The 21,222-nt window shown below is 42.5% G+C and overlaps 1 protein-coding gene across 3 annotated transcripts in view; it reads left to right on the top strand.

The window, feature by feature from the left end:
* Positions 1 to 628: 628 nt before the first annotated feature.
* rasgef1ba (RasGEF domain family, member 1Ba) overlaps positions 629 to 21,222 on the top strand; it is an 87,876-nt gene continuing 67,282 nt past the window's right edge. The window contains exons 1-3 of one of the 3 annotated variants that reach the window (XM_072496245.1): positions 629 to 896; positions 6,827 to 6,894; positions 16,510 to 16,689. In XM_072496245.1, coding sequence (XP_072352346.1) covers positions 16,516 to 16,689 — 174 coding nt within the window. In that variant the 5' untranslated portion in view covers positions 629 to 896; positions 6,827 to 6,894; positions 16,510 to 16,515. Of the gene's footprint in view, positions 897 to 6,826; positions 6,895 to 16,503; positions 16,690 to 21,222 lie in introns of those variants that run through there. The other 2 variants (XM_072496244.1, XM_072496243.1) reach the window with 2 other exon arrangements.

Here is a 21,222-nt window from a genome sequence, read left to right as displayed (position 1 = left end):
TTGTAATGCTGGAATGGTGTTTGGTTTGTAAATTTAATATAATTTAAATTCAATATTCCTTCTTTTCCTATCCCATCCCATGATTGTCACATGTTTCCATGTTTTTAAGTTGATTGCTTGGTCCATGTAGTTTTTTTCAGTGTAAGTTACACTGAAATTCAGCCTTTAGGTGGTAAACGTGTTTCTTGAGCAAGATAACATTATTAAATGCACCATCTTCTATCTTTCTTTTTACTTGGTGTCCTCTCCTTTATCTATTTCACCTATGTTTGTCTTCCCTCTGTGAACTACCCTCTGGTGTTCTCCACATTAAATGTGCCATATACATGACAATTTATTCTTGTTGATTAGCGCAAAGAATGTTTCATATTTACACGTAAATATAAAACCCACTCTGTGCGCCGTACAGAGTGTATCGTCACTGGACGATACATTATTCTCAACATCCTTTGGGTTAATTTTTTAAAAGTGTTTAATTTTAGTACAGACAAGCTGCAGCAATCCTCGGTAATAATAACCCGCGGGGGACATTGAATGCAGGAGCTGTTGTGCTCCTTATTTGCATAAATGCTGACATCCTTCAGAAGGCTGGCTTCTCTGCTTATTCCAGCGCCACTCACTTCATTTGAACGCTTGTGTGTCATTCGAGTGGGTGGAAGCTTGGGAAGCAGGCACATGTGCATTGAACAAAAACAACAGCAGTCGTAATCCGCTGTGCTCAGTGAAGGCGGTTGTGTCTGTTCGCGCGAAGCTGAAAGTAAAAGCTCTAATAGGAGGAAATCAATTACCATCGTGGAGCCGGCATGGAATGAAACACTGGTCCCCTGATCCCTTGGAGATTTGAAATTTGGGTTCTGTGACATTCTTCGTTGGTTAAAGCTGTACATTCCCAGAAGGTATGTCCCCCCCCCCCTATTTATTTAAGGACTCGATGAAGCAGGCAAGTGATTCCTGTTTATGTGTCTGTTTTATGTATCTGCATTCAATCTGAAGGCTGCATTTGGTCAATAACAAATGATTGCTGGCTGCAGTGTAGGTGTGTGGAAAGGAAAGCTGAGCAACACAAAGCAGGGTGCTCATTCCATTCCGTTCTGATGCTTGTACTGTGGTGGATCAGGCAGAAGGACACTCTCCCGACAGACTGGACAGCAACAGTTGCATTTTCTAATGCGCACATCAGAAAGACTCCGCGTGTGTGTGTCCCTTGTATAAATGGGCATTTGTTTTGGAGTCACAGAATTAGAGCTTTTATATATTGTGTTTGTTTAGAGGGCAGCAGAATGAGTTCAGAACAAGTTGTGCGAAAATAATAAACCACATGTGCTTAAAATAAATATCCTGGTGGCAAAATAATTAAAATTGATCAAAAAAACCACAATAGCCAGGTCTGGGTTAATAATGTAAACACCAGCACGAAAAACAAGTGTGGTTCATGGTTTTCTGCGTTATATTTATTTTTCTGTTCTTCTGCATCGTTTCTGTTGATGTGGTGACACTTTTTGCCTCTAACTCAGAAGATTGTGGGTTCAAACCTAGACTTGGGCAAGGCAAGCACTCCAATGCAGTATTTAAGGGAGTGTAGCATTGGCGGTGGTGTGCTTTGGATGAGGCATTGAGCTGAGACCCTGCCAATTGGGTGGACTATAAAATATCAATTGCATTGTTCTTGAATAAGAGCAAGATGTTTTTCCTGGTCTACTTGCAACATGTCTTACTTAGCCATCGCCCACAAACAGACTAACTGCTCATTCACATTATTTCTCTGCCGGGTCGTGTGTAAAATAGTTGCCACGTTCGGATGCATAACAGCAGCAACTGCACTTCCGACACAATTCATTGTATGTGAAGCATTTTGGAATGCGTCCGAGAAATGTGATGAGATGCTAAATAAATGCAAGTGTCCCTTTCTCCTTCTGCATGAACGAAAGGAACACACGGTGAGGTCTGTCATTTAAGAGTGAATGAACATTGTGAGTGATGAATACGGTGTTGGAAAGCAGCGTGCCAACAATTTCCCGCCACTTTGTATTACAAACATTCGCCTGGTGTACTCGTTTGTCAGCAATAGCCGCCCTTCTCACACACACAAGTGTGTGTAGCATATCTCAGGATATACAAAAAAAGACAACGCATAGCGGAACAGCAATATTTGTTATTAGTAACAACAACTTAATTTAAACTGTAAATTTCAATACCCGACTTTCCAAATGAAATAATTGTATTTTGATGTCTAATTAAAAGGGTGGAAACATGCCATGGGTGACAACATACTCCAGGGATTCTATTAATGGTATAACTTGCTTGAAGTTTGTACCTGTAGTTTATTATACTCCTATGCACCTTTAAGTTCCTTTTTACCAATGTTCTTGAGTTCAATTATATTTAAGTAACGTAATGGACGACTTGAAGAGAGGAATGCAATAGCACAATTGAGATCTTTGCATCTTGTATATTGTTAGAAGTTATAAACCCTCTGTATCTTTCCATGATGATCTTTCCTTTAACTCCCATTTACATATTTTAAATCAATATGAATATCATTTAGATTTGTGATAGACTGAGCATCCCTGTGATTTATTTGTGAAGTGATTTGGGACTTTTTCTACATTAAAGCTAATAATCAAATACAAGCAGTTGTTGCTCATATTTTCCAAGACTAACTCAAATAAGTGTTGATATGTGTGCTATAATAAGTAACATCAGTGAATGCATGTTAAGATGGATTTTTAAAAAATGTTGATAGCAGATCTCAAGGCAAGTAGAAGGCATCCAGTTTTCCAATCCATTCTGCATACAGGCAGCAAAGCACGGGGTTAATTATAAAGAACCGGTTTTATTCCTAAAACAATTAATCCATAACAGAGAGGTAAAACTAATTGATCTCAGAGGAACGTACAACACTGGAAAACATTCTGCAGTCCAACTAGGTGGACCAAAATGAAATAATACTTCTAGTATCTATCTAATTCTTCCTTCAATTTTCCATATCAGTGGTCTTTAGTGCCTCCCTGGGCAGTCCATTCAGCATGTTCACCACCTTTTGCGAGATGGTAAGATCTGAACTGTGCGTCTTCTCTCTGCCAAGTTTGAGTTTGTGATATTCTTGAATATGATATCAGAGTTCAGTTAGTGTAATACCTTAAAATGCCCTAGCCATTTGAATGGTATCTCAACTGAGCTTTCCTTTCTTTGTGGTAAATAATCTCAAGCCCTTCCTCATATGATTTAGGCTAGTTATCAGTGGAGTTGCACAATTCTGTGTTGCCCGCAATGCATGAATACCCATGCTGTAATACAGTGACTGGAGTTGTACACAGTATTCCAGCTGTGACCATACCAGTGCATGGTACAGACACAAATGTCATTTCTGGGATTTGTGTTGTATCTTTTTGAGAATACATACCAGGATAGTTAGTTTTCCTTACTAATCTGCACACTGTCAATATCAATTAATTAAGTTACTAGTACCTTCCCAATAGTACCTAATTCCTTAAGCCTTGTAGGTTAAAATAATTTAGTTATATTCTGGCTCTTTATTTCCGAACCGTCACCTAGCTTTCTAAGCATTAAAATGCTGTTTGTTTTTCACCAACCTACCTTTACAACTATCTAAAAAGCTTTGGTTGGCAAAGAGAATACAGGTTCATACAGAATGATCCATTGCAGATACGTTGGGAGATAATTATTTTTACAGGAGATTATCAGGCTATTGGAATTCTACACCTAGTAGTGTTGCTTTCTCATTGATTTTCCTCCCATTTATTAAATATTTCCTCATGCGTGCACTTTTACCTGAAAGATACAGAAAGCTTGGACCTATGCCAATAATGTAATTGGCTGCCAAGATGTGTTAGAATAACGGGGATGACTCAATAGATGACTCCAGTGCCCCCACTCTCCTTGAGGACAAGCTCGCTGTTTGTTAATAACAACATGACCTTGAGTAGTGAAGTTACATTGTTGGTCATAAAGGGCAAAAGCCCATGTCCTTCACTTCCTTAATCATGATGTGGAGATGCCGGCGTTGGACTGGGGTGAGCACAGTACGAAGTCTTACAACACCTTACAATCCTTAATCATGCTGGGATTCAGTATGTGATCCTGAACTCTTTCTCGTTCCCTCAAAGAATGCAAGGAATTATTTTTGGACACTGGGCTATCCTAACTTCCCCAGAGAAAACTCAAAGGTCTTATCAAAATGAAATTAACTCACGATAAAACAAAATTGAATAAGTAATACCCCTTGTAATGCATAGATTTCTGTTCCATCATAGAATAGATAGTTTTGCATTGTCAACTAAGACCTCAGCCACAGTACTGTTAACTTAAAATTAGACAATAATGACCAGGATAGCACTTGAATATGGAGGGGAAGTTGTTGATCACGGACTCCCAATGCAGCTATTATTTAGCTACAAGACAAACATGCTACTAGGACAGAATAAAGCTTTTATTCATTATGACAGTTGAATGTTGGTCAGAACCAATTACAATTACCAATTTAATACTGAATTTAAACTGAGAATGGCTGTTAGCCATGCCAGATGTACATATCATTTTTATGCAGAGGCGACAACAATTAATATTTTCAATGAATGTACTAGGGGTTAACTGAGAACTAACCACAAAAATTGATATTGATTTAATTAAGAATTTCAATTTTTAATCGTCATAGTTTATCTCGATGCCATAGAATTCCTTTCATGGAGAAGGAGGCCATTTCCCCATTAAGTCTGCACCAACGCTCTGAAAGAGCACACTACCCAGGCCCACTCCCCCACCCCATCCCTGTAATCTGACCTGTATATCCCTGGACACAAAGAGACAACATAGCATGGCCAATCCACCTAACCTGCACATCTTTGGAGCACCCAGAGGAAACTCAAGCAGACACGGGGAGAAAGTGAAAACTCCACACAGACAGTGAGCTAAAGGCGGAATTGAACCCAGTTCTCTGGCGCTGTGAGGCAGCAGTGCTAACCACTCTGCCACCGTGCTTGGTCTGTTATTCTTGATGTATCTTAATTTGGCTAGTGGGAAATGTTGGTGTTGTTAGAAAACACAATTTTTGTCACTAATTCAAGGCATTTGTTGAGGTTGATAATTAAATATTGGTATACCCTTAGCTCTACTGTTTTTATTGTGTTCTTTTTCTGCATCTATGGATAAAGCGCCCTTATCTCATGACAATGGGACAATGAGAAGTGCTGCCGTACAGCAGTCTGATGCCAACTTTAATGCACAGCTGTTGATCTAGGCTGGCCTATGGTCACTTTGACTGGAGATCACTGATCTATTATTTTTCACGAGCTGCTTGCATTCGGAGACAGAATTGGGAAGCAGAATAATGTCTCAGCCTGTGAGGCTGCTCTTGTCCAAGACACAAATGTAATGCTCAGCCTTAGAACAATGTCTAAGATCAATAAAATAGGATTACTAAGTTTGTACATATATGGTGTGAGTTTATTTCAAAATCAGTATTGTTTATAATCAGCATAAATCCAGACAAAAATAATCCCAACAGGTTCTTGGCTACAAAATGTGTCACAAGTTTTTGCTTACACTGAAATAATGCAACATGCAAGCAGTACAAATAACAAGCTGTTGGTTTACTGGGTTACACAGACATAAACTGTTTTTGGTTACACCCAAATCACTGGTTCCTGGCATGTGACTTATGGACCTAATGAGATTAACACTTGAAAATAGCACAGATGTGAAACCATATTTTCTGAAGAAAATCCTGCGTGTAAAAAATACTTGTTGGACTCCCTCCCGATCCCAAACCAATAATTTAAAACATTCCATGCTTCATCTTCAAGAAGCTCTGGTTCACATTTTTATTTGCCCTTTCTCATTAAATTTGTGTGTTTTCTGTTTCATTTTGCTACCAACTAATGTCTTGTGTGAGAGTCGCATGAAACCCAGTCAATCACAATTCTTGGTTGCAAGTGGGCAAGTTCGATCTTTTTAAAATAAATTTTTGGTTTCCAAATGAAGTAATAATTATTCTGTGTAGCCACGTACTACTGCAAAACAAATTTGATGTTGTTAATTAAATAAGACTTGCCTCCTGCTTTAGCATTCTGGAATACAATATGGATATTATTGTTTTGTGTCTAATATTTGACTGCATCGTCAGATAGGTTTACAATTTCACACTGGCGATAACAGATTGTACCTCTAGTTCTTATCATTAATTAAGTGAGCGAAGATATGTTTTGTGCAGTAGGTGTGGGCAATTCATTAATCCATTTATAAATAATGGATTAATAATTTCACCACAACTAATGCACAGATAAATTTCCCCCAAGTTCCCCCCACGTCAGGTAAATGGCCTGTTAGACAGAAATAATCCTGGCTTTTCTCATCTACCAAAATGTACAAAGTTTGAGGATAAGGGGTTAAACACGATCATTGAAACAGTGTACTATCAGAATCAGCTGGCTACATTTTTCACATATTTCCCACTGCTCATTGAATTAATTTGCGGAAAGTGAGCGTAAATGTAATCATTTATAAGTCTTTGCACTTCTTTATTTATTATTATAAAGTGGTACCAGAAAAACAGAATGTTCTCCAGCGCAAAATATTAATGCTTAAATCCCTCTAAGGATGAATTCTACTTCTATCTTATCTCTTTGCCAAAAACTGCAACTTTTTAAGTTTAAATGTAAACCCCATACCTTTGTCAAAACTAAACCAATCCCTGTCTACTCTAATATTAAAGCAAAATACTATGGATTTTGGAAATCTGAAGAGAAAATGTTTTAGATCGAGATGACCTTCCATTGCCCTTAAACACCAACTTCTTTTCTCTCCACAGATGCTGTCTGTCCTGCTGACCTTTTCCAGCATTTTTTACTATATCCCTGTCTGCTCTTTCAGGTGGAGGTAAAATATCCTATTGCACTATTTAGATGAAGAGCAGGGGCCTAAACCTTTGTCCTGGCCGATATTTATCACCAATCAACTTCACTAAGAATGGATTATCTGATCACTATACCATTGTTTGTGGGAACTTGCAGTGCTCAAATTGGCATCTGTGTTTTCTAATTTTGTAACAGAGACTACACTTCAAAAAGTACTTCATTGATTGAAAATCATTTGGGTTGTTTTGAAGTCATGAAAGGTACAATGTAAATATAAGTCTTTTTGTTTGCTACTATATACTACCTGATTAAATCTATGAAAATAAATCAGTCTAATGTACTGGGAGGTTCTTGTTCTGAGGTGGATGACTATAGCTCCTCCAACAATGAAAAGTACAGGAGAGAAATAGAATTGCTTAGCGCCATTACAGTTCCTCAGAGGATGATAGTGCCCTGAAGTATTGCTTGTTCTGGCGAATCAATGTAAGTCTGTAAAAGAAAAGCGATATTACATGAACAAATCTCTCACCCTACATCTACTGGTTACCCAACTGCGTGAAAACATTGGGTCCAACTTTGGAAATTTTTTACAGTTTACTGATGTATACTTATCTAAACTATTGGGCGTAAGCTAGCATGGGTAGAATAGTCGGATCCAAAGACTGCATTTTAAATTTTGTGCAACCATAATACTTTTAGATATTTTAATAATTTAATTTTAATAATTTTTATTGTCACAAGTAGGCTTACATTAACACTGCAATGAAGATACTGTGAAAAGCCCCTAGTGGCCACACTCCGGCGCCTGTTCAGGTACACAGAGAGAGAATTCAGAATGTCCAAATTACTTAACAGCACGTCTTTTCAGGACTCGTGGGAGGAAACCGGAGCATCCGGAGGAAGCCCACGCAAACATGGGGAGAACGTGCAGACTCTGTTGAGACAGTGACCCAAGGCGGAATTCAAATCTGGGACCCTGGCGCTGTGAAGTAACAGTGCTAACCACTGTGCTACTATTGCATGCAATAATCTTTTAGTTCATTTAAGACACAAACTCATTTATTTTAGGCTTTTTGCCAAGCCTGCATTGTGAAATCCAATATATTTCCACAATATATTTTTATTTTCTTTTGAAATTCATTTATATTTGAGTATTGCTTTGGACTACCAATCTGTTTTGCTGTTGTATGATATTTTAGTATAAGTTATATTTGTACTTTGTGTCTATTGCTATAAAAAGTTCAGCGCAAGATAAGGCAAATGTGAATGTTGGCAATGCGACTTTGCATCAGCAGACACATCCTTCATTTGGATGTAAATTTTAATGGCATTATGAAAAGGATTAATTGGGTCTGCAGGAGATTGAAATGCACTCTCTTTTACTTCTCTATTTCTGTCTCTCAGTAGGGATGTAATTTTGTGCTATTATCATTTATTTCTGTAACCCTCTGCCTTGTACTGAACTGAATACAATCGTTGTGAGGCCTGATTGGAAGATATATCACACAATCTCCTGAAGAATCCCATCTAAAAGCTTATAAACTGAATTGAGACTATAAAGGCCTCTATTAGGAGACAGTTACTGTTGATGATACTGATACTAATACACTGGTAGTCATTATTAGAATAATGTGGCTCAAATACCAGTTGAAAGATTTTTCAAGGAACTATTGTAAAAACATAGCTTTGGGTAAAATAAGTAGCATGGTGCACTCAAGCTGATACTGGGATGAACCAAAATTAGAAACAGTGAATAGTTGAACTCTTCACATTATCTGGGTGGATTTGTGCCATGTATTGTGTGCACCACAGAACTGTCATTGACCATACAATTAATAGCTAGCTTCCATTTATAGATATATAGATAAGTTTTGATTATACAGCTCAACGCATAGCACTGTATTGAAATAATTCTTAACCTAGCAATCTGTGCCCTATTCTGGTAATTTTGAAGTAATGTTATTATGAAAGACAAAGAGAAGAATGCCAAATATTTTCATAACTTTACTTTTTTAAATCACTCGAGTTAATAGCTTGTCTGAGGGAAGTCATATTTCTTCAAATCATATTTCTTCAGCTCAAAATCTCCGAACTCAGGATATGGGTGTCGTTGGCACAGCCAGCATTTATTGCCCATCCCTGTGGGCATTAAGAGTCAACCACATTGCTGTGGGTCTGGAGTCACATGTAGGCCAGCCCAAGTAAGGATGCCAGATTTCCTTTCCCAAAGGACATTAGTGAACATCAGGTAGAAACAGCAGTTTTTGGAGCAAGAGTTTATTTAGAAGGGGAGTCACAGCACTGAGCTTTAGAATATAGGATGTGGAGGAGAAAAGATGGATTATTATCCAAGGGATGGGAAATATGTGAAAGAAAGGTTAGAATCGTGCACCCAGACTAATTTATGCTCTCAAATTTATTCCTTCGTCTTCTTATGGGAAAATAAAAACTTTGGACAGGATTAGCATAAGCATTGGAGAGTTGGGTGGTGGAGATTAGACACATATTAGTGACAGGGAAATCAATAGTTAGAGAGACTGACATAAACCTAGCAGTGTGGACCAAACAATCCCTGTTGCTTTGTTGCCTCATCTAATTCTGCCTTCTCTATTAGTTAACCCTGGTTGGGTTTATTTTCCCAGCACCTTCCCCCATTTCCTAGTTTGAATATTTCATCACTTCTCTATTTCACCTTTTAACATCTTTGTGGAATGGTTCTTACCTGACCCAGACTTTAGCTAATAGCGAAGGGAAATTTAGTTGAGGTACAACTCTTGCAAAAAGTGATTTATCAAGGGAGATATAAGGGATGATTTTAAACTCCAAACAATAGTTTATGGCAATTCTTTTTTTTTAATTTTCCCATTAAGGGGCAAATTAACGTAGCCAATCCATCTAACCTGCATATCTTAGGATTGTTGGGTGAAACCCACACAGCCATGGGGAGAATGTGCAAATTCCACATGGACAGTGACCCAGGGCTGTAATCGAACCAGGATCCTCAGTGCTGTGAGGCAGCAGTGTTAACCATTGTGCCACCGTGCCACCCCTCTTTATGGCAATTCTGTGAGATAATGTGAGGCGGAAGCCCAACAAGTACCCCACTTAGGAGCTAGTTAAAATTGTACATTTGCATTTAGTGATGACTGCTGGAGTGCAGCAAGAGCCTCATTTGTTGTCTCAACCAGCATAGTTAAAATCACAGATCGGGGTTGAGAAATGCAACCAATCCACTTAACTGCTGCCCTGCTTTGTTCCTACTGATAAAAGAGCTAAAATCACTGCTATGGAGTTGAAGAATGGAATCATTATCAACAGAGAAAGGCTGATGTCAAGGTTTAGACAGTGAAATGCTTGGAAAATGAGTGAGTAGCTTTAAAAAGAGGCAAAAGAAAACGTTACAAAAAACCTGATTTACAATGCACAGAGTTTGGGAAATAAACTGGGGAGATTACTTATAGGAAAACCCATGCCTAATAAGATTACCGCAAAAGAAATCTGGCATAAGATTTGCAGAAGAAAGGAAGACAAACGTAATTAGCTAGTTTAGGAAGGATTAAATAAACACAAGAATCTAGGCAGAGTGACAATATTGGTAATATTGAGAATACATAATAAAGAGAATATTGAAGCAGACAAGGGATAACTGGAGCCTTTTACAACCAAAGAAAGAATTGTATTTATATAGCAGTTTTCATGACCACTGGATGTCTCAATGTTCTTTACACCACAAATGAAGTCGTTTTGAAGAATATTCACTGTTGTGATCTATGAAACGTATCAGCCAATTTTAAATAAAGTAGTTAGGTTTAAGCAAGATAAGCACTGAAGCCCAACATGATATATCATATCCTGATTTTGGTGAGGGAAGGTATTGTTCAGGACCTAGCAATTATAGTTCAGAACTGTATTAATCCCAGAGTTACAATTAGTATTCATTTTTAAAAATGAGACGGAGAGAAGGTAATACAGGTAATTATGGAGTCCATTTAGTTTAACATCTGTGGTCGGTGCTGTTAAAAGGAATGAAATTATCACTTAGCTAGAGGAAGAATAAATATTTATGAGGATCTGGCACGGACTTCAGTAGAAATACATGACAAATCTTATATTCTATAGGATCCCTACAGTGCAAAAAGCAGCCATTCGGCCCAATGAATCTGTGCTGACCCTCTGAAAGAGAACCCCACCCAGGCCTCCTTACCCCACCATATCCCTGTAACCCCACCTAACCTACACTTCTTTGGACATTAAGGGGCAAATTAGCATGGCCAATCCACCTAACCTGCACATCTTTAGACTGTGGAGGGAACCGGAGCACCCGTAAGAAACCCACGCAGACATGGGGAGAATGTGCTAACTTCACACAGGCAGTCACCCATGGCTGGAATTAAACCTGAGTCCCTGGAGCTGTGAGGCAGTAGTTCCACCACTGTGCCACCATGTTACTACATAGTACTACATATTGTTACGACATAAATCTTATATCATTGGCTGAGGATATAGTAGTCATGATGGATGGAGGCAGTACAGTGTATGTCATGAGCTGGACCTTAGTTCAAACCTTTGACAAGGTAACACAAGGAAGATTATGAGAGAAGATTAAAGGATAAAAAGCTTGGGGAGGAAATAAAACGGATTTAAAATTGGTTAGAAGAGAGAAAACAGAGAGTAAAGATTTACAGTAGCTTTTCAGAGTGCTTGGAAGTGGGTAGTGCGTCACACAAAATCCAGGTCTGGGGACAATTCTGTTTGTTGTGTATATCAATGATTTGAATATAAGCCTAGAGAGAATGGTGTTTAAATTTGCCAGTGATACCAAAATCGCAGGTACAGTTAATTCCTTAGTAGACCAAAGAAACTCAAAGGAATATTGATAGATTCATAAAATGGTGCAGCACATAGACCATTCAGTTCATCAAATCTGCACTGGCTCAGTCGAAGAGCAATCCAGTTAGTGACACTTCCTCACCCTTTCTCCATTTCCCTGCTAATTTCCAAATTCTAACCACTCGCTGGACAGGCGGCACAGTAGCACAGTGGTTTGGACTGTTGCTTCACAGCGCCAAGGTCCCAGGTTCGATTCCCGGCTTGGGTCACTGTCTGTGTGGAGACTGCACGGTCTCCCTGTGTCTGCGTGGGTTTCCTTCGAGTGCTCCATTTTCCTCCCACAAGTCCCGAAAGACGTGCTTGTTAGGTAATTTGGACATTCTGAGTTCTCCCTCTGTGTACCCGAACAGGCGCCGGAATGTGGCGACTAGGGGATTTTCACAGTAACTTCATTGCAGTGTTAATGTAAGCCTACTTGTGATAATAATAAAGATTATTAATATTGTAAAAATGTTTTTCCTCGCATCACCTCTGGTTCTTTCGTCATTTAGTTCAACTTTCTGCCCTTTGATTATCGACCCTTCAGTCATGAGAACGGTTTTGCTTTATTAGTTCTGTCTAAACCCTTTTCTAGTTTCAAACACTTATCAAGTCTACCCTTAGCCTTCCCTAAGTAGAATATCCCCAGTTTCTTCAGTCTAGCCATGTAATAATAATAATAATCGCTTATTGTCACAAGTAGGCTTCAATGAAGTTACTGTGAAAACCCCCTAGTCGCCACATTCCGGCACCTGTTCAGGGAGGCCGGTACGGGAATTGAACCAGTGCTGCTGGCATTGTTCGGCATTGCAGCTATTTAGCCCACTGTGCTACACCAGCCCCTAACTGTAACTTTATCTCTCATCCCTAGAACTATTCCTGTAAATCTCTTACGTATTTTTCCCAAATTACAATCTACAGTGCTGTGCCCAGCGCTGAACACAGCACTTTAGCTGGGGCTGAACTAGTGTTTCATTTAGATTTAGCAAAACTTGCTGTGCTTTGTACTCTGTGCCTCAATAAATGCTTTAAAATATGCTTTGTCAAAGCTTTTTGCACAAACAACCCCAGTCTCCCCTTAATTGAAGAATTAATAGCATTGAATTTCATCTTCCATGTGTCTGCCCATTCGACCAGGCTGTCTATGTCCTCTTGAAGATTACCACCATCTTTTAACTGTTTACTACACTTCCAGGTTCTGTGCCATCTGAATGTTTCAATATTGTATCCCCAAGTCCAACTCGGTAATTATGAAAAACAGCAGTAAACTTAGTACTGAATCCTGGGGACATGACTCTATCCCCTGTCCAAAAAGTAATCATTGACCATGCCCTCTGTCTCCTTGGCTAATTTTCTATCCATGCTGCTAGTGCTCTTTTTATCCAAATTGCTTCAATTTCACTAAATAGCTGAATATGTGGCACTTAATCAAAAGCCTTTTGAAAGTTCGTACACCAACATCAATTGTATCACCCTCATCCATCCTCTGTTATGTCATCAAATAACTCAGTGATGTTAGTGAAACAAAATTGCCCTTCACAAATCTGTGCTAGATCTCCACTATTAGTCCATGCTTAGCGAAGCGGTTGTTAATTTTCTCCTGGCTTATTGTTTCTGAAACTTTCCCCAACACCGACATAAACTGACTACCTGTAATAACACAGTCTTTTTCAAACTTTTTTCCCCGGGACCCATTTTTGCCAACCGAACGACCTTTACGACCCACGCCGACCGACCCTTGTGACACATGCAACGTTCGCTTACCTTTTAATGCGAAAGGGGAGCCTGATTGATCCTCACAATCTCACTTTAATTGCGTTCATAGGAGGAGAGGGCAATGTGCATGTCAGGTGTAGAGTTTAGCCAGTTCCTTTGTGCAATCATCATCTTTATGAGGATGGGAAATCCAACCTCGCACATGTAGGTCATCGTGAAGGACAATAGCAACAAAATGCTTATTTTACTCAGCATTGGATACTCCTGGGAGATGCTAATCCAGAATGCTGACAGCCTCATAGGCTCTGGCCTTTTGCAATATTTCCATTCCACCTCCTACATAAAGACCGCTGTCTAACCAAAATGCATCCCCCTTTAAGAATTGCAGTCTGCCTTTAAATAATGCAGGCTAGCTCCATGTGGTGCGAGCTTCGCATGAACTTAGTGATGAGCTGCCCACCACTGCCAATTTTCCGGCCCGCGATTGGCCGAAGTCCCGCTGCTGGAATGCCTGTCCCGCCAGTGTGGATTAAATCACCTTTTGAACGGCGGGACAAGGCGGCGCGGGCAGGCTCCGGGGTCCTGTGGGGGGCGCGGGGCGATCTGGCCCCGGGGGGTGCCTCCACGGTGGCCTGGCCCGCGATCGGGGCCCACGGTCCGCGGGCAGGTCTGTGCCTTGGGGGCACTCTTTTTCTTCCGCCTTCGCCACGGTCTTCACTATGGCAGAGGCGGAAGAGACCCCCTCCCCTGTGCATGCGCGGGTATGCTGTCAGAAGCCGCTGCCGCTCCTGCGCATGTGTCGCCCGGCGAAGACCTTTCGGCCCCAGCTGGCGTGGCGGCAAAGACCTTTCCTGCCAGCCGGCGGAGCGCAAGCCACTCCGGCGTGGGCCTAGCCCACCAAGGTGAGGGCTTGGCATCTAAAGGTGCGGAGACTTACGCACCTTTGGGGCGGCCCGACGCCGGAGTGGTTCCCGCCCCGCCGGGTAGGGGAGAATCCCGCCCATGTTTTGGAATTGTGTTTTCATTTTGTTTTCTATCTCAATGTTTGTGGCATGTGGAGGTGGTTCTGAGTCCAGAGGTGCCGATATTTGGGGTGTCGGAAGACCCGGGAGTCCAGGCGTGAAAGAGGCATACGTTTTGGCCTTTGCCTCCCTGATAGCCCGGAGACAAATTTTGCTGGGGTGGCGGGACTCGGAGCTGCCAAAAGCGGGAGTGTGGGTGAGTGTTTTGGCAAAATTCTTGAGGTTGGAGAAGGTTAGGTTCGCTCTGCAAGGGTCGGAAGAGGGGTTCACCCGGAGGTGAAACCGTTTGTCGATTTCTTTAAAGAAGATTGAGGAGTCAGCGAGGGACGGTGGGCGGGGCTAAGGGGGATAAAATGGGGAAGGCTGGATGCGGCAGGGTGTTGGTGTTAAGGGGGCAGGTGCATTGTGGATGTTCTGTTCCCCTACCGGCTGAGGTTATCCATGAAAGTCCCATCTTCTCAACCTTGCCTCTCATCTGAGGTGTGGTGATTGATCCTCAGGTTAAGTAACCACCAGTCAGCTCTCCCCATCAAAGGGGAAAGCAGCCTGTGGTCATCTAGGACTCTGGTGATTTACTTGTTACTTCTCTTTGGAGAAGAGACTTTTACCTGTACACAACTACTCCTGCGGTGACATCTGCTGGTGTGGCAATGCACTGTAGAGAGGAAATGATGGTGGTCTATTTGAAGTTAGGTTCAAAACTGACAGGAATGTTACAGGAACACAGTGTTTAAGACAAATTACCGTTGAAAGATTTCCAACAGCATAGCCAATTCATCCATGATCTTTTGATTTATCAATGACTTTGTTGAGATGTTTGAAAATACATTTAAAAGGCGGGCTTTACAATGCATCATATAAGGTGTGATGTGTAGTAAACTGCATTTCCTAGAAATATGCCACATTTTATGTATACTACGCCTTGGAATGACAGTCGAGTACACTTCAAACCAGGGTAGGAATTTTGCACTGTGAAGATAATGCTTTTAACCTTGTGCAAGTTGTTGGATTTTGAATGAGCTAACATCTTGCCCAATATACATGACTGATGATCAGTCGCTGTCACATTTTTACTGTTATTTCATGTTATTTATTAATGCCTGGCTATATTAGGTAGTCTCAACATTTTACTTTGATTAACAGAAGTAAATATTCTGCGGAATGTGGTCTGGTTGGCAAGGTTAGGTGATTTAAATAAGGAAACGAGTGAAGATTGGGAAGGAAGCGCAGTTGGGTGGCAGGCTGCCTATTTACTCCTTATCCTCACACTGCACATAGTGGATTTGATTGACATTCAGTGCACGTCGACAGTTTCTGCTATTACAAAGCTGTTTCACCCGGAGAGAAGGCTGAGACAATGAACAGAATTGCCCACTTTATGGTGGAATTTCTATATGACACTCCCACTGGAACCCCAAACCAGGTGTTCCTGGGTCAGACAGAGTTCATACCTTATGCTAAGTGGTTACCTGTCAGGTTTCTTGAGGAACCTGACATTGCCCCCCCCCCGTTCAGTCCCCTAACAGTGCTGCAGCAGAACACTGCCCATGTAGTCCACAAGAGATGGCTGGGCAGCAAAGGGCCAGAAGAACCTTTGTTGATACCTTGGTGGGTATCAGCAAAGACTGACGCCTGTGCAGCAGTGTGAGCGGGTGCAAGATTGGAGTGGGAGGAAATAACTCCGAGGTCCCATCCATCCATGACGTAGTGAAAAGGAGGGTTTCTTAGGACGCTTCCTAGGATAAGGGTGTGAAGTGGCAGTAAAAGAGGAGTACTTACAGATGACATGCGGTGGTCGGCAAAGGCATAATAAGTAGTGGTCCTGACAAGCACAGAAGAAATAAATTCCAGTCAGAGAAATGAGGCAGGACTGTAGAGGAGAATGATGGCTATGATGTCAACTGCCAGGAAATGTGATCCAGGCTTCATTTACGTGGGAATCTCAGCCCAGCTGCAACATTGCTAATACACAATCTGACCTCTGCATTGATTTATAACCCATTGTCTCTCTGTGTTTTTCTGGAATGCAGGAAAGCATGCCACAAACACCAACCTTTGCAACGATGTTCAGCAGCAGTGGCTACAGCCGACACCTGTACTCATCCGGAGAGAATTGTGGAGGTCTATTTTACCATGACAACAACCTTGTGTCAGGGTCTCTGGAGGCACTGATCCAACACCTTGTGCCGACAGTGGACTACTATCCTGATGTATGTATAATTCAACTGTGTCTGTATATAATTCATAGACAAATTGTTTTGCATAAAAATGTACGCCAACAGACAAGTTGATTGATAAAGCTTCACAGCGGCACAGTGGCACGGAGGTAATTTGGCACTGATCAATGCAGAAGATGTGAAGCGGCCAGTGTATCCTGAGTGTTTTGCTTTCTCTGCTAGCAGCTTTAGTAAAAATGGCAGACAACACCTTTACTGATTGAGGTTTGCCTGTACCCCCCCACCCACAGAAAAAACTCTGATTTCAAGGATAGGCCTTTGGTAGAAAACACACTTACACATTGTAGCTTAAAGTAAAAAATGGATAGAAAAAGCCTCTGCATATTATTAAACGTTTCTGCAAAGCATACAGGATTAATGGGAAAGTTCTGAATTTTGTTTTGAGGCAATTATTAGCCTTTTCTACTTGTTGGTTTATATTTCTGGGCAGCTGTACAAGCATTTCATTTGGAGAGAAGCGCCAATTTCCTTTTGAGCATTATTTGCTCAATATTTTTTGTGCATTTAGGTTGCTATGCTGAGGAAAAAATAATAAGAGTGCATAAACAACAAGGTGATTAAGAAATTTAGTGGAAACTGCAGAGATGCAGAAGAACTCAGCGCTCCATCAAAACATCCCATTTGGCCCCCTCTATATGATCATCAAAAGGTAATCAGGAAGTCACCTATAGTTTTGCTTTTGGTGTCCTGCAGTGAGCAAAATGTTAATTAGCGCAGAGTGAAGTCTGCGAATCAGCATGTCTGTATTATTAATACACATAAAGCATAAATGTTTAATGCCAGCTCAGCAAATGCAAATTTCTGTGATTTAGACGTAGTTACTAATCCGAGAGAGTGACTTTAACTGCATTGTTCAACAACATGTTATGCAAAATTAATTTTTCATAACTCGAATCGTAATGTTGCACTGTAGTGTTATTATAGAGGAACAAAGGAAATAGGAGCAGACATAGATTATTCGGCCCCTCGGACCTGATACCCAATTCAATTAGATCATGGCTGATCGTCTACTTCCGTGCAATGTTCCCGCACTATCCCCGTATCCCTTGATATCTTTAATATCTAGAAACCTATCGATCGGAGTCTTGAGTATACTCAATGGCTGAGCCTCTGCAACCCTCTTGGAGAGAATGACAAAGATTCATTACCCTTGAAGTGAAGGAATTCCACCTAACCTCAGTGCTCAATGACCTACCCCTTATTTTGAGACTGAGTCCTCTGGCTTTATACCCTCCAGTCAAGGGAAAGGTCCTTCCTGCGTCTTCCCTTGGCCAGCCCTGTAAGAATTTTGTATATTTCAATATGATCATCTGTCATTCACCTAAATTCTAGAGAATACAGACCCAGTTTCCTCAACCTCCTGTCACCCCAGGAATCAGTCTGGTGAACCTTTGTTGCATGCCCTCTATGGCAAGTATATCTTTCCCCGAGCAATCCCTCTACCTCAACCAGTGCCCGGGACCCTGCCAGACGTGACCCCAGATACGTAGACAGCGCCCTGGTCCCCGCCAGCGCCCTGGACCCCGCCAGACGCAACCACCTACCTTCCACAAGAGCTGACATCGGCCATCGGATCCCAGGATCATCCAGCAGCAGCCGCCGACCGAGGAAGCGAGGGAAACGCGGCGGTCTGCAGGTTAGACTGAAGCAATGCGGTTTCAAGACCCCTCTGCCCAGCATACTCCTGGCAAACGTCCAAGCAATCGAAAACAAGCTGGATGAACTTAACGCTAGACTTACCTCTCAGAGGGGAGTAAGAGACTGCTGTGTGCTCTGTTTCACAGAGACATGGCTCACCCCGCCTCACCGGACTGTGCCATACAACCTGAAGGCTTCTCAATTCACCGGGCGGACCGCACGGCATCATCAGGCAAAGCAAAGGGTGGAGGGGTTTGCCTCCTCATCAACTCGTCCTGGTGCTTGGATGTGGTGTCTCTGGCGACCTACTGCTCCCCAGACCTGGAATACCTGACCGTGAAGTGCCGCCCATATTATCTTCCACGTGAGTTCACTTCAGCCATTATCACAGCGGTCTACATCCCACCCCAGGCAGTAGTGAGGAAGGCGCCGGACTAACTATACACAGTAATAAACAACTACGAAACAGAACACCCGGAGGCCTTGTTCATTGTGGCCGGAGACTTCAACAAGGCCAACCTCAAGAGCGTACTGCCAAAATTCCACCAGCACATCTCCTGTCCCACCAGGGGCGACAACACTCTTGACCACTGCTACTCAAAAATCAAGGGCGTCTACCGTTCCATCCCCCGACCGCACTTTGGGAAATCAGACCATAAGACGGTGCTCCTTCTCCCGGCATACAAGCAGAAACTCAAGCGGGAGAATCCAGCTAAGAAGGTTGTGCAGTGCTGGTCCGAGGAGACAGAAGATCTCTTACGTGACTGCTTAGAGACAGTGGACTGGTCCATATTTAAGAACTCAGCGACCAACTTAAATGAGTATGCCACCACCATCACAGACTTCATCAGCAAATGTGTGGACGACTGCGTGCCAAAGAAAGCAGCACGTGCGTTCCCCAACCGGAAACCATGGCTCAATCGCGAGATTGACTCCCTACTGAAGGACAGATCTGAGGCGTTCAAGGCAGACGACCCTGACCTATACAAGAAATCCAGGTGGGATCCAGGTCCCACATCCGCAAAGCCATCCGAGATGCTAAGAGAGAATATCAAACCAAGCTAGAGTCACAGACAGACTCTCAGCGGTTGTGGCAAGGACTAAACAACATAACGGGCTACAAAGCGAAGCCGAACAGTATCTCTGGCAGCAGCGCACCCTCCCCGATGAACTCAATGCATTCTATGCCCGGTTCGAGCAGGTAACCAACAATCCGCTGGCGAGTGCCCCAGCAGCCCATAATTCACCCATGCCCACCATCACAGCTTCCGAAGTCAGATTGGCCTTCCTGAAAGTGAACCCTCGAAAGGCGACGGGCCCGGACGGGAACCCTGGTCGTGCACTCAGAGCCTGCGCGGACCAGCTGGCAGAGGTATTCACGGACATCTTTAACCTGTCCCTACTCCACTCCGAGGTCCCCACCTGCTTCAAGAAGACCACCATCATACCGGTACCAAAGAAGAACCAGGCAACGTGCCTCAATGACTACCGACCAGTGGCCCTGACTTCAGTCGTAATGAAGTGCTTCGAGAGGTTGATCATGAAGCGCATCACCTCCATACTCCCAGAACGCCTTGATCCACTGCAATTCGCATACCGCTGCAACCGGTCCACATCAGACACCATTTCCCTGGCCCTACACTCATCCCTAGAGCATCTCGAAAACAAGGACTCCTGCATTAGACTCCTATTTATTGACTACAGCTCCGCCTTCAACAAAATAATCCCAGCCAAGCTCATATCAAAGCTCCAAAATCTAGGACTTGGCTCCCCACTCTGCAACTGGATCCTCGATTTTCTGACCAACAGACCACAATCAGTAAGAATGAACAACAACACCTCCTCCACAATAGTCCTCAACACCGGCGCCCCGCAAGGCTGCGTACTTAGCCCCCTACTCTACTCCCTGTACACACACGACTGCGTGGCAAAACTTGGTTCCAACTCCATCTACAAGTTTGCTGACGATACAACCATAGTGGGCCAGATCTCGAATAACGATGAGTCCGAATACAGGAGGGAGATAGAGAACCTAGTGGAGTGGTGTAGCAACAACAATCTCTCCCTCAATGCCAGCAAAACTAAAGAGCTGGTCATTGACTTCAGGAAGCAAAGTACTGTAACCCTGTCAGCATCAGGGTGGAGATGGTTAGCAGTTTCAAATTCCTAGGGGTGCACATCCCCAAAAATTTGTCCTGGTCCACCCACGTCGACGCTACCACCAAGAAAGCACAACAGCGCCTATACTTCCTCGGGAAACTAAGGAAATTCGGCATGTCCACATTGACTCTTACCAACTTTTACAGATGCACCATAGAAAGCATCCTATCAGGCTGCATCACAGCCTGGTATGGCAACTGCTCGGCCCAGGACCGCAAGAAACTTCAGAGAGTCGTGAACACCGCCCAGTCCATCACACGAACCTGCCTGCCATCCATTGACTCCATCTACACCTCCCACTGCCTGGGGAAAGCGGGCAGTATAATCAAAGATCCCTCCCACCCGGCTTGCTCACTCTTCCAACTTCTTCCATCGGGCAGGAGATACAGAAGTCTGAAAACACGCACGAACAGACTCAAAAACAGCTTCTTCCCCACTGTCACCAGATTCCTAAATGACCCTCTTATGGACTGATTTCATTAACACTACACCCTGTATGCTTCATCCGATGCCAGTGTTTATGTAATTACATTGTATATGTTGTGTTGCCCTATTATGTATTTTCTTTTATTCCCTTTTCTTCTCATGTACTTAATGATCTGTTGAGCTGCTCGCAGAAAAATACTTTTCACTGTACCTCGGTACACAAATCCAATCCAATCCAATCCAATGGGGATCAGAACTGTTTACGATACTCTAGAGGTGCGA

This window comes from Scyliorhinus torazame, chromosome 3 (assembly GCF_047496885.1).
Source record: "Scyliorhinus torazame isolate Kashiwa2021f chromosome 3, sScyTor2.1, whole genome shotgun sequence".
Classification (NCBI taxonomy): domain Eukaryota; kingdom Metazoa; phylum Chordata; class Chondrichthyes; order Carcharhiniformes; family Scyliorhinidae; genus Scyliorhinus; species Scyliorhinus torazame.
Note: the sequence above shows the minus strand (reverse complement) of the source record. Positions and strands in the feature narration are given on the sequence as shown.